The sequence below is a fragment of the Pinus tabuliformis genome, chromosome X, assembly GCF_031772625.1.
Source record: "Pinus tabuliformis cultivar Carrire ecotype Pingquan chromosome X, CPIR1, whole genome shotgun sequence".
NCBI classification, from domain to species: Eukaryota; Viridiplantae; Streptophyta; class Pinopsida; order Pinales; family Pinaceae; genus Pinus; species Pinus tabuliformis.
In genome coordinates, this window is record NC_142308.1 from 567934676 (window position 1) to 567948867 (window position 14192).

The 14192-nt window shown below is 36.1% G+C and overlaps 1 protein-coding gene across 1 annotated transcript; it reads right to left on the reverse strand.

Annotated features, from left to right (window-relative positions):
- Positions 1-2362: 2362 nt before the first annotated feature.
- EXO70F1 (exocyst subunit exo70 family protein F1) lies at positions 2363-5247 on the reverse strand. The gene has a single exon (XM_089450304.1). It carries the CDS (start codon positions 4712-4714, stop codon positions 2657-2659), a length of 2058 nt encoding a protein of 685 aa, XP_089306430.1. The 5' UTR covers positions 4715-5247; the 3' UTR covers positions 2363-2656.
- Between the last annotated feature and the right edge of the window lie 8945 nt (positions 5248-14192).

The following is a 14192-nucleotide window of genomic DNA, read 5'->3' on the forward strand; positions in this document are numbered from 1 at the left end:
AAATTATATCAGCACTACGTGAAAAATAATTATATGCAAAGACTAACGAAATTTTCCCCTCCTTAGTTGAGCAACCGATTTAACCAAGAATTAAAAACTGCAAAATTGGCATATTCGAGAAATTTTGGGCAACCATTCATCTTTGGCAGACTTAGGGTTAAACAATGCATAATATAGGATGCAAAACATATTATGAGTTGCAATGAAGTTAAGACTTAGGGTTAAACAACACATAAATTAAGATGCAAAACATATTACGAGTTGCAATGAAGTTCTGAGGTTGATCCACAAACTGAATTGAAGCAATGCTCAGTCACTTATTTCATTGCGAGATATTTGAAGAATATGAAGATGGGAATAGAACAATGTCCTATAAAGTGCAAACAGGGAAAAATGAAAACCAGGGCATTAGATCCACCTCCACACTACAAGAGACTCCTTAAACTCATTGTGGCTAGGCTCTGAAATCGTTTGTGCTTATGAGAAGCCACTCATCCTGAGAATATCAAAATTCAACAAACAGTGATGTTGAAATAGACTCGAGAGTTTATCCATCTTCTGCGATTTCTTCATGAAAAAATATAATGGCAATAAACTGCAATTCTTTAAACAAGCACGTGAGTGCTCATGGAGAAGTAAACCAAAGGCTCATATGATTCCGACAATTACCAGTTGAAATGAAATTCACTACTGCAACAATGAGATAATAACAAAATGCCCTAATATTGTCACTATCTTTGAGCATGATAATAAAAACAAATTGCTTCAATAACAAAATCTTTGTATTTGGCCTCTTCAAGCTTGCCAAAACCCAGTGTATTGTTTGGAACAAAGGCTTCAATAAGATGCACAAAGTCGAATGCTTGAAGTCTCTAGGATGCTTCTTGCAAGACTGCACAACCCCACTTAGCCTGATAAGGTAAAATTGAGAATTAACATTCTATATCCGCATGTATTACAGAGGTGCAACGTGTTAACCTTTTTACAGCCAAGAACTATGCTACAACACAAAAGTCAATTTACCGGTAAAACAGATTCAATACAAGCAAATGTAAAATAAGAGTCTTCATCAGTTATGAAAGTAAAAAAGCCAGATGTGATAAAGAAAAAAACATGCTTACAGTCTACATGATTAAGATACCACATCCTCAACACACATATCTAGGCAAACTTGCATAATGATAGAATGAAACTATAGGATATGCTGAAAGACAAAATAAGAATAGAATCATATAGAACAGACCCTGAAGACCTTTTGTGTCTTCTTAAGGTGCATCTTTATGCCTCTCTTCTGTTTTAGAATAAAAAAATATACAGCCCAAAGATTGTCCTCAAAAGCCGAACTATTAAGTCACCTAAGATACTGTCAGTAGGGAATGCCTTGGCACCAGATGGGAGCATGGTCTGAATAGTTATAAAAAGAAAAGGTTTTTAATTAAGCCAGGATAAAATATAATAAGCAATATACCTGCCATATGGGGCCTTGCTGGTTGGTAGAGGAGGGGTGGTGATATTCCACTCCCCAGAGTTAAATTACCACTAGTACATATTAGCCCCTCATGGGCCATTATGGACGGAACAAGCTAGCCAGAAGATTGACATCGGAGTCTAAGCGCATTTCAATAAAATAAGCAATATACTTGGAGGAAGATTTTGATGTGGATGGGATACTGGAAGACATAGATATATTGACATCATAAAGAGCTCCTTAACCATCTTCCTAGTGTTGTCAGATTGCAGGGAAACACACATAATATTTGTATAAACCATCTTAACAGAAACTTGATTTCTCAAAGACCATATGAGTAATAAGAGCATCAGAAATCAAATAAATATATAGGAAGACACAAGAGTAAGTGCTAAAATTGAACTTATAACTACAGATAATAATTTCAATGGAGGAGGACCCTGTTCTTCAGCATTTTCAATGGTTTAAGTTGCAAGATTGTATCTAAATGCTACATTAAAATGCAAAATATTTTATCTAGTTATTATTTAACTGCACATGACATGAATAACAGATTTGGTCAAATAATTTAGTAACTACTCTGTTAGACACACATCAAAGCATCATACTGGGATAAGAAAGCTCGAGCTTCATAAAAGTTGCTATCTAGAATACAGTATTAGGGCCCATTAATTCTTCAGATTACAGAAAATTGATGTAACCTTTACTGCCTGCATATATGCTCCCAGCACTTACCAAAAGGAGCAGCAACTAATTTAATTCGCTCTTGAAGTTCCTGTAATATTGATCTAACAAACAAGGGAAAAAACCATCTTATCCTAATTATAATCAATCACATGACAAGCAGAGAGCCATAAGGAAGCATGCGGAAATAATTCCATCAAGAATTTCGAATAAAACTCTGTAATGTATAGACCTTTCAACAATTGAATAAAAATGCACTACATAATACATTGTATATTCTTTTACAAGTACAATAAGATGCCCCTGCCAGCAAATCCAAAATGCCATGAACATTCACTCTTGGCATTAAAAGCATCAATCAGGATAGATTATTAAGTATAAGACTGGCTCTAGCTAATCAATTTTTCGTGTACCATTGCAATAAAAGGTGTAAGAGTGACTGCATACCATGGGCTCTTATGTCCAGGAAAAGTTTTGGGATGAACATACATTAAAAAAAAAAAATTAGGAACCCGTCCTCCTGCGCTGACTATTCATGGATCCTGGTGAGCCTTCAAACAAATCCAGTATAAAATTCTCTAAGTCCTCCGGTGAGTATTTAATGTACCTTTCTGCATGCCTCACACCTTCCAAGTGCATCCTGAATCTCCCCAAAAAGGCTCGGTATGCTGGAAGCAATTTCTCCTCAATAGAGATGCGCAGCTCTACACGGAGCTGAGGATCTGGAACAAACCAAGCTGTCTGATTCCTGTATACCTCTTCAAACATAGCATTGAAGCTCTTGAACCTATCCTTGAGAGCCTCCTTTGAAACCTTGGAGGAAGAGCTTCCACCAATATAGATTCCTTCATCTCTTAAGCAAGATAAGACCTTTCTCCAAGCAGATCTTTGATAGTTTGTAGCATATTGACGTACCTGCCCACTGCGCCTTCTAATCCAATCATCACCAAGAAGAGTCCTGAGCTCTGAGCCTTTAACTTTCTGAACGATGTAACGAATATTATTCATCATGAAAAGATGAGACAAAGCAATATCCTTGTAGAGTTTGGATTTTCCCTCAAGATTCGACTCGAGCAGTGATGTAATGGATAAAAGACGACGAGCCAATGGAGTTTGGTTTGGAGTTGGGTTTGAAAGGTCGCCTTGGCGATCTTCTTCAGCAAATTCTATGAACCCATCTGAAAGCTGCCTTGGAATAGCTTCCTTTTTCTCATCTATAAGCTGTTTGAAAATATCTGTATAATCAAAAAGGAACTTTATATAATTCATGACATAACGAGTCAAAGGATGAATTGCACCTCCAGGAATTGGAGTCTTGGAAGTGTCCCTCTGAATAGCATTTTCAAATTCAACAAATGTCCCCTTCGCAGCCTCTCCTAATCGTGTCAAAATTCCATCGGCCTCTGCTCTGATGCAGGCACAGGACTCGTCCGAAAAAATTGACTTAATGGCTGGAAGAAGATCCGAGAGGCTCTCATACATGTCCAGAATCCTAAAGAGCCTTTCCGGAGACCGGCGACTTATTGCAATCGCCTCAGCAAAATTTAGAAGCTGCATAATAGCACCCTTTGCAGTCTCAACAAAGCAAGTGTCTTGAATAGAACCTAGTTGCTCAAAGATCTGAACGCAAAGGCGCTTCTCACTGCCAAGAAGAACCTGGACAGCAATCTTTACAGCCTGATTCCATTTCTTGATCTTCCCTTCCAACGTTTCCCAATCCATCTTTTGAATTTCTTCAATACTGAGTTTCTCTATTCCGAGACGACGCAAGCCCTCATCGAGGATTTCTCTGCGAACAGTACTGTAAACCTGACAGCACTCTCGTTCATACTTGGAAGCAACCATACGTTCGGCAATGTCTTTGAGGTCGGGAATTACCTCAGGCCGAATTAAATCAATGATGAGGTCTCCGCTGTTATCGGTATTACCAAGAAGATTTTGGGCATCTTCATCATGATCGCCTTCTCCTTCGCCAGAGCTAATGGATGCAACGTCTGGCATATCTTCGTGACGAGAAGAACAGAATGAAACCCTAGAAACCGGGCCATGTATCATCTGGTAAAGCCGTTCCGGTTCAAAAATTTCACCCTGCTGAACCAAAATATTTTGGAATTCCTCTTCTAACCTAGCCATGGCAATCTGCAGAACATTCTGGGCACGGTCCAGTAGCTCGCTTCCATGAAAATCATTATTATTGCTTTCATCATTATCATTTTCCGTCAAAGATATGCTTTCCAGACTTTCCGTCAATCGCTGCACTTCGTCAACGGCCTGTAAGTAAGAGGCAGCTTCATCTGGCGGTCCTTCCCATATCATAGATTCTCTTGCAGCTTCAGAGCAATTCCCATCCCACCGCAAAACCACTTCTTCTGCAGAAGCAAGCCTCTCTTCAATATCACTGACAGTATCAGTTCCCAGCCGTTCCGTCATGCTAGAAAACCGATTGTCGAAATTTGAGAGAATTCTCAACATATCTTTGGTCATAGTTTCTGTCGTTGCCAAGCTTCTAACGATCTGCTGTGCCGTGGCAATCACTCTCTCATCTCCCTCGATGGCCGCCATAAGAAAAACAAAAAAAAATAACAAAACAACACGCAGATATATCTCTAACTCCCTTTAAATTCCAGTCAATACCTTCAATTTTCTATAATGATAGAATATGGGGACAATTTCTCAAATGCCTGACCAAAATCTTAAATTTTTGGGGGAATACCTTAAACTTTAGTCCCGATTGATCATCTTCCACCAGTTCATGCTTGAATGAGATCGGATCCGCTGCATTTAAGATATTTTCGGGACCTCTACATTCATGTCTCTGGATTTTTCCCCGTTTTATCTCCAGAGATCTTGAGACACAGATTATATCTCACAACATTCAACGACTCAAAGTTCAACAATGGACCAGAAGACATTCAAATGATAAAATACAGACCGTTCCGTTCAATTCTCGCTCTAAGCGTTTGCCCCGCCTTGCACGGTCATAAAACCCTTGCCTTCTGGGAGCTCGATACTGCTGCTGCTTCTTCAAACCCTTGATCGAAGGCGTCCACCTCGTTGACGGAGTAGACCCCTGCTTCAGGTTAATGCATCACTTGACCACGGTTAGGGTGGGGTGGGGGCATGTGAATAGAAAATTATGAAAAATAAAAAGTCATGAAAATGAGGCAATCTCAGCCTCAACTTCAGATTTCCTTTTATTAAGTTGTACTTTTTCAGGTTTTTTTTTCCCTGTTTTTTCTTCCTGGTTATTACCTTGTATTTGGATTTGAAATCCACTATGTTAGATTAAACCAGGCCCGGATTGGAATAAATGGGAATAATGGAACCAATTATACATCAATACATATAATGAGCGGGGTTGTATATGTCTATCATTAGATAATTGGTTTGCTAAAATTTAATGGTGGTATATAGAGCGCCTAATTCATTTAATGTTTACTAGGAGGCTACTTATTTTTAGCGCATATAATGATGTAAAGAGATCTTTGTCATCATAGGAAGAAGATTTGCACAGCGTTTTATTAAAGTAGGAGTTCTTTGTAAATCATTGGAATATTAGAATAACTATGACCACAAATCTTGTCATTTATTGTTATTGAAAATTTTGGATTTGAGTTGCGCAAAGATTTCACATGGTATCATGTGAGCAAGGGAAATTGACCATCAAACTTGTAGTGTGAGAGTCATCAACCCATCGTATAATGTGTTTATTTTAGGCATTGTTGATAACAAGAAAAATGTTAGTGTTTAAAAAAAAAAGTGTTTGGAAAAATGAGGAAATTTAAGAGAACAGAATTTGTGAACAAAAACCTTGCAAAGGGAGTTGATATATTTTAGGAGACCATGTGAAAACAAGATACAACAACTATAGGAGAATTATGTTACATGACAAAGTTGGATAGGTTTAAATTGCAAGCAATGACATAGTGAAATTTTGAGGTCATCAACCAAAATTGACAAGAACCTTTGGCAAGTAGGCCAATACATAGTCCCACACTATGTCTCAACATGAGCTAATAGCACTAAGTCACTGAAGACTCAACGCTAATACAAAACGAGATCTAGTATATGAACAAATGTCATAGCACTTAGGTTGCAACCTCTCATGGAAACCATAACAATTCTAATGCCCTCTTCTCGCACACTTATAATCGAACTATGTACTCCTATATCAAACATTGAAAGAGGAAATTCAAGAGAATTGGGTGACAACGAAGGAGATGAAATTATGAATGAGAATCTTGCAAAGGGAATTGATACATTCTAGTGGACCAAATTAGAACAAGTTACAACAACTATAGGAGGATCATGTTACATAATGGAGTTGGATCAATCTAAATTGCAAGCAATGACAATGAAATTTTGGTGTCGTTGATAGAAATTGACAACGATCTTGGACAAGATGTCTCAATGTGACCCAATGGCACCAAGTCATTAAAGACTCAACCTTGATACAAGAACTAGATCGAGTATATGAAGAAATGTCATAGCACTTACGTTGCAACCTCTAATGGAAACCATAACAATTCCAACGCCCTCTTCTTGGACACGTACGCGCAATTGAACTATATACTCCTCTATCAAATGTTGAAAGAGGAAATTCAAGAGAATTGGGTGACAATGAAGGAGATGAAATTGTAAACAAGACCCTTGCAATGGGAATTGACACACTCTAGGAGAGCAAGTTAGAACAAGATACAACTATGGGATGATCACGCTACATGAAAGAGTTGGATTGATCTAAATTGCAAGGAATAACACAATGAGATTGTGAGCTCATTGATAGAAATTGACAAGAATATTGAGCAAGTTGCTTGAGACGAGGTCCTACACCATGTCTCAATGTGACCTAATAGCGCCAAGTCACTAACGACTCAAACCCAATACAAGAACTAGATTCAAGTATCTCAAAAAATGTTACAACACTTAGGCTATGACCTCTATCGAAAACCATAACAATTCCAACGCCCTCTTCTGGGTCACCTTACACTAAATTGAATTGTGTTCTCCTTTATAAAACGTTGTCCCTATAAGATAAGATTTAGATGAGATAATTATATTTATCTCACCTCAATACGTCTATCTCTAGATCTTTTACGATTAAACACGCAATCTCCACTTCCTCAAATGCGCTTAATGAACAACGAGACAAAATTACCATAACACTACCCTCACAAACATCTAAAACATAGATCATGTTTTATCCATAGCAATCCAACAAATCACAAAAACCACCTTTACAAAATCACATAAACAACCTTTACATAAAAGTGGTTTAGAATGACAAGTTTTGGAGAGCGACGTTTTTGTTTAACGTCATTCAAAAATCAATATTTTGTCAAAAGCGGTTTGGAAAGACATTGTAAGCGGTTTTTACCTGAAAGCGGTTTGGAGTGAGACACCACTAGTGAATTTAATTTGCATTGGTGGGTGCCAACAGCGAGAATGTCAAATATTTTTATGTTACGCACGCAAAACTTGTGGCTGAGGAGGTCCCTTGTCTCTATCCAAAGTTGGAAGTCTAGTTGGCGAGGCTTCGAATGTGAATGTGAAACTCTGGTTGGTCAAGCTTTCATTGTCAACTCCATTAGAATAGAAAAGCGATGCTTCCTTGGGAAATATCTTTCTATTTTTTAATGTATATACCACACACGAATACTCCACACACATTTTCACATTTGACTACTCCTTTATTCTTCTTATTTTGCAAATTAAATATTTGTGGTGTGTATATTCTAATATTTATGTGCCTAATTGCAGGGCAAGCTGTAAGATCAACCACAATCAACCACTTTTCTTTTAATTAATTAGGTCATATTCTTATATATATGCACAAATTGTAGAGTGAACACCGTCATTATTTTTACCTATTAAAAAAAATCCACTTGGTTATCTTGGGTCAAATATAATATTTTTTATTTTTTATTTTGTTTTGAGTAGAGGATGAAGTTTCCAAGTTTGGGATGAAATTTTTAACACTTTTTTTAATTTTATTTTCAATAGGGTTAAGTTGAAGATGAAGTTTCTAACACTTTGTTTCCGATGACTATTAATCTTGAAAAAAAATTTCAATAGGGTTAAGTTGAAGATGAAGTTTCCAACATTTTTTTTTCCAATAACTTTTTCAGTGACTAAGTGACCCATCACTATTAATCTTGAATCCTTACATTAAAAAAATCATTTAAATTCTTAGATTTTATTGGCTTTTCTCATGTGCTTTTTTTTTTGTCTTTTTTAATGAAAAAAAAAAATTATTATTATCTCTCTTTTTCCTATAACATTCGTGTAAGTTGAGGATGAAGTATCCAACACTTCTTTTTCCATTGACTAAGTGGCCGGTGTTAATCTTAAATGCTTACATTGAAAAAAACCATTTAAATCCTTAGATATTATTGGCTTTCCTCATGTGCTTTCTTTTTTGTCCTTTTTAATGGGAAAAAAATTGTTATTATCTCTCTTTTTTTTTATAACATTCATGAATTTTGTCAGTGCATATGGTGCATGTGCACTTGTTGTTTGCATGCCCTTGCTAGTTACTTTTGTGTTTTCATGTGCACGTAGTGAGTTAAGCTTACATGGTTTTGCATGGTTTCATTTTCCATGTTTTATGGAGTGGTTTCTTTTTTGCATGCATAGCTTTTTTTTTTGTGTTTCCCAATCCATAAAAGCAAGTTCATTGCATTTTTATCACATCTTTAGTTAATGAGACAAAAGTGATACCTATTACTAGTTTTACTTTTTTGATATATGTACTTCTTTTTAGACCCTAGATCTTGGGTGGTTGACAACATGACTATAGTTGTAAAAGCAAGCTCATTGTTTTTTCTTTGCATCCATTATTTTCCTCAAAGATAGAATCTAGTTAATTTAATGAGACAGTGATACATATTATGATCATCTAATTTTACTTCTCTTATCTATGTTCTTCTTTTTAGATCGTAGCTCTTGGGTAGTTCCATAGCCATAGGCAACAAAAACCTATATCCATAGGATACGTAAATATGTGCCTTGGTTATGCAATGAGATCTCGCATAGTATCGATGATAGAGATTGTCTTAAGGAAGTTTCATTGTAAAAAAAAAATTCTTCACTTGTCTAGTATGTTGTTCTCTTGCATATTTGAATTATCTATAGAATAAAAAGGACTAAAGAAAATCAGGTTTAAGGGGGTTCATTCATGAATAGATTTGCTTGTGCAACCAATTTGAAAATTGCTTGACAGTCACTCCTCCTCGACTAAGTGATCTAGTTAAAGGTTGCTTTGCACAATGATTTAACGCTACGGATATTTAAGAAGGTGAATCTAGGCAACTTTCCATAGAAACTAGTGAAATTTCATGCATGAACCAAAGTTGTTTTTGTAGCATTGAAGGTCCTCTTCTATTAAGCTATAGAACACTTTGTTCTACAAGAATGTCAATTCCTCCATCATTCCTCTCCATTAAGCTATAGAAGTATATGCTCTGCCACAATTTGAATTTCGTCTAACGTCATGAATCAAAGTCAGGTTTCCTCCTTGTGTCATTCAATTACTATGAGTGGAAATCTAAAGTTCTAATTTCTCTTAGGAGTGAAGGATTATTCAGGATAACAATGAGAATAGAAGTTGAACCAACATTTGTAGTGAAACAATTGGCATTATTTAATAGATGTGATGAGGCCTATGGATTATTATGTCTGTCTATATCTCTCAGTCTTCTTTTCCACATCGAATTTGTTAATTCGCCTAATTAGATCTAGACCACACTAGAAGGATTGTTTGGAAAGCAATAGGTATTAAGAGGAACCAACTGGAGAATGAACTCATCAATTTGACTGCAAGTAGTTTTGACACCATCCAAGATTCCTTCACCAAGTTAAAATCATTGAGAATGCAGCAAAAATAGTGTAAGATTGAGACAAAGGATGAGAAATTGTGCTTTTCATTCTTTCTAAACCTAATCCTAAATACTTTATTTATTTCACATTCCATGCAACCAAGGATGCACTTAGAACCACATGGAAAATTCCATTTGAGGATGACTTCACTATTGCACTTACCAAGGAGCAAGATAAACTTATGTAGATGGATACTTTGAAGTCCTTAAAATCTTGTGCCTTTGCTACCAATCAAGGTACAACGGAGTCAAAGGCTTTAGACAATGGTAATGAAAAACAAAAAATTCAGATAAGGAATTCATCAAAATTCATCAAAAAGCCAGTAAGATCAAAATTCTTGATTCAATCAAGTAGCTCGTTCATCAACAAAGAAGTCTTCCATGGCATAGGAGAAAAATAAGGGGAAAGGAAAAGGCAGTGCTCAAGCATTTGTTGCAAGTGCATCTCAACCTTCCTCATGGGTACTTGACTTGAGAACATCACAATACATGGCTTCAACTTAGGATGATTTTTCATCTCTAAATCCTTGTAGAATGCGAACCATCTTAATGGGGGATAATAATCCTCTTGAGGTTTTTGGGAGAGGATCTATTGTCATGGATGATGGGACATTCCAAAATGTTCTCTATGTACCTTCATTATCAACCAATCTCATATCAACCTACCCAATCACTCATTTTGGTTCAAGTAGGTGAGTTGAGTTAAATCTTGACTTTGTCAACATTAATGAGATGAAAAATGGTACCAAACTTGTAGCAAGAAAAGTTGATATTCAATCATGGTCATATATTTTCTCAAACTTTGTTCCCAAGTGTCCTACTATTCTTCTCCCTCAGTCTAATGAGGTGAGCATATTGTGGCATGAGCAATTTAGCCATCTCAATTACCATTATTTGTAATAACTCAACAAGTAAAACATGGTTATAGTGTTGACTATTGTTGACTTTTCAGATGGTGCATGCCAAGGCTACATACTTGGCAAGCATCCAAAGGAGAAATTTAACAAAGGGAAAGTTTGAAGAGATACACATGTTTTGGAGCTTGTGCATAATGGGTTTAGTTCCTCGTCCTTAAATTAGTAGGGCCAAATATGCCTTGACATTTATTGACAATGACTCAAGGTATACTTCAGTGTACTTTCTCTAGCATAAATTACAGGTCTCTAAGTACTTTTAGGACTTCAAATCCCTTGCTAAGAAATAATTAGAAAAAAACCATTAAAACTATGTGCATGGATAGTAATGGAGAATATGTGAATAGTTATGCACTTCAAAAGCCTGGATCGGTCTAGAGCATCCAGTCCCATGAAATCCTCAACAAAATGGTGTGTTTGAATGGAGGAACAGATCTATCAAGAAAATGGTCAACTGCATGATATAGTGTAAATCTCTTGCTCCAAAATTATGAGTAGAAGCTACAAAATATGCATTGTATATCCTAAATCAAGTTCCTCAATGAACATTGAAGGGTGTTACCCCTTTTTCAACATGTAGTAATCAAAACCCACTATAAATCACTTCAAACTATTAAGTCCTCAAGAATGGGTTTACATTCCAAGGTTATGGATCCACAAAGCCAATCTTGCATTTTTGTAAGGTATCCATATTGTGTGAAGGGTTATTGACTTCTCAATACCACTACCAATCCACTAATCATTGTGAGAAAAGTTTGTTTTGAGGAGGAATCTTTGAGTTACCTTCATGGCACCTCAATTTCCACAACATGACCCATCTTCATTTTAAATGTTATATATAGTGATGATGATGATGTTAAACCACCTACACTAATTATCAAAGAATAGGATTCGTCATCCTCTACTTCTAGTGATGTTATTTTGAGGAATTCTATGCAAACTCACTAACCACAAGACCACTTTGAACACATCGTATGCTACAAGCAATAGGTGGATTGGTTGGGGATCCATCAAACACCATGAGGATGTGTTCATAGTTTCAAGGATCTCCTCTTGCATTCCTTACCAGACCTACAAATTTCTAGACCTTCCATGAAACCTATAGTAATCATGAGTGGGACATAGTTAGGCAGGAGGAGTATGACTCACTGATGAAGAACCGCACTTGGGATTCAGTTCTTTTTCCTAAAGGAATAAAACTTGTTCAATATAAGTAGATACATTCGATAAATGTTGTTATAGATGTGCTAGGAAATAGGTTTAGAGCTACATTAATAGAAAAGTGTTTCTTACATGTTCCCAATATTGACTATACCGAAACATTTGCACTTGTTTTCAAGATGGACTTGATCCTACTTGTCTTAGAAATGTTGCAACTCATGACTAGGAAGTTCATTAGATGGAAATCAACAATGCCTTTCTTCAAGACAATATTGAAAATGAGATATACATGGAGTAGGCAAAAGAGTTTTCGTAGGATTCTTCCATGATGTGTATACTTTTAGTATCCATTTGGCCTCAAACAAGCCTCTTATGCTTGGTATGCCAAGATGGATTCCTTTCTTATTTTTCTTAAACTCTCTCAATGTCATTTTGATCCCAATCTCTACATTATAAGACATGAATCTTCTCTCTTATTCGTATTATTATGTGTATATGATATTTTGATCACATGTAATTCCTCAACATCCAATACTATTGTGAAAACTACTTTGTGTGTAAGGTTCCTAATGGGTGACTTAGGGCTACTACATTATTTTTTGGGGATTGAGATCAAAATCACCATGGCACAACCCAACTACACTATTGATCTACTCTCATGATTTTTTATGGTTAATTGCAAGCTCGATGTGACTCCCTTCCTTTATGTCATCAAACTTCGGGCTAACTACTCTTCACCCTTAGACAACACCATACATCACCTGTGTCTTATTCACATTAATATAAGCATTTCATATTTCATGGGTATTGTTGTCTAGTTTGTGCAAGAATCCTATGAGTTGTATTGTAAGGAAACCAAGTAAATTCTTCATTGGCTATGGAGAATACACGATTTGGATTTCATCTTGCAATGTGAACCTTGATTTAGGGGGGTATACAAATTTTGATTAGGTAAGTGATGTTACAAATCATAAATCCACTTCAATATACATCCACTCTAATTTGTTGGTCAACTAAGAAGTAGTCAACTATTGCTTGATCTACCATAGAGACAATTGTTTCTATTAACGTAGCCATTAAAACTATTTGGCTTCAACATATTCTCACTAAATGTAATATTCGACACCATCAACCATTTTCCATTTTCTATGACATGGAATATTACAAAATCTCATACGACCCAATTCATTAATAGTAAACCAAACATATTGACTCATATGCACTTCATTCAAGAGCTTATCCATGGACATTTCATTAGTGTGAGATATTGTTCAACTATAGAGAAAATTACTTACATTTTTCTCTCAACCTTTCAAAAAGGGAAAATTATCCATGTTTGAGCTTTGTTGGGGGTGTAAGTGGCTTCTTCTTCAAAGTAGGCTACTTAGTCTTCTCTTTTTGTTTTCTTGTGGGTGGGGAGGTTCCCACTAGGTTTTCTTGGTATTCACTTCTTGAGGGGATCGTTTTGTATATGAGTAACTAAACTTGGCTTCATATTTGTCAAGGCGCATCTCTTTTTCCTCTTCACCACCACATGCCCATCTAAGTTACATTTATGGGGGTTGTTGGTGCATATGGTGCATGTGCACTTGTATTTTACTTCAATGCTTTCATGAAAATGAGGCGAGTTAATATTACTTAGATTTGTGTGAATTGTTTTCCCTTGCCTTATGGAGTGATTCATGGCATGCATAGTTTTTTTTATGTTTCCCTTGTCCAAAAAGTAAGCTCATTATATTTGTATTAGATTCAATATTTTCCTCATAAAGAGAGTTCAATTAATGAAACAGATCAATATCCATTACATCCATCTATCTTTGCTTCTGTGATCTGCATTCTACAATTTAGACCCTATATATTGAGTGGTTTCATAATCACAGGCAACATAATCCATAACCATGTGATACATAAAGCTATAGCTTGGTTATGCAATCAAATCGCACAATATTTTGTTATAGACTACTTCCACTAACACTCAACCATGTAGTGATTATTTAATCCATAAAAGAAAAAACAAATTGCAACATTAATGTGCCTTAAGACCTCTCTTCTTGCAATAGAAGCGATTGACTAAGTGATTTTTGTGCA

Coding starts and splice junctions, on each gene's coding strand:
- EXO70F1 (XM_089450304.1), bottom strand. CDS start 4,714: ATGGCGGCCATCGAGGGAGATGAGAGAGTGATTGCCACGGCACAGCAG.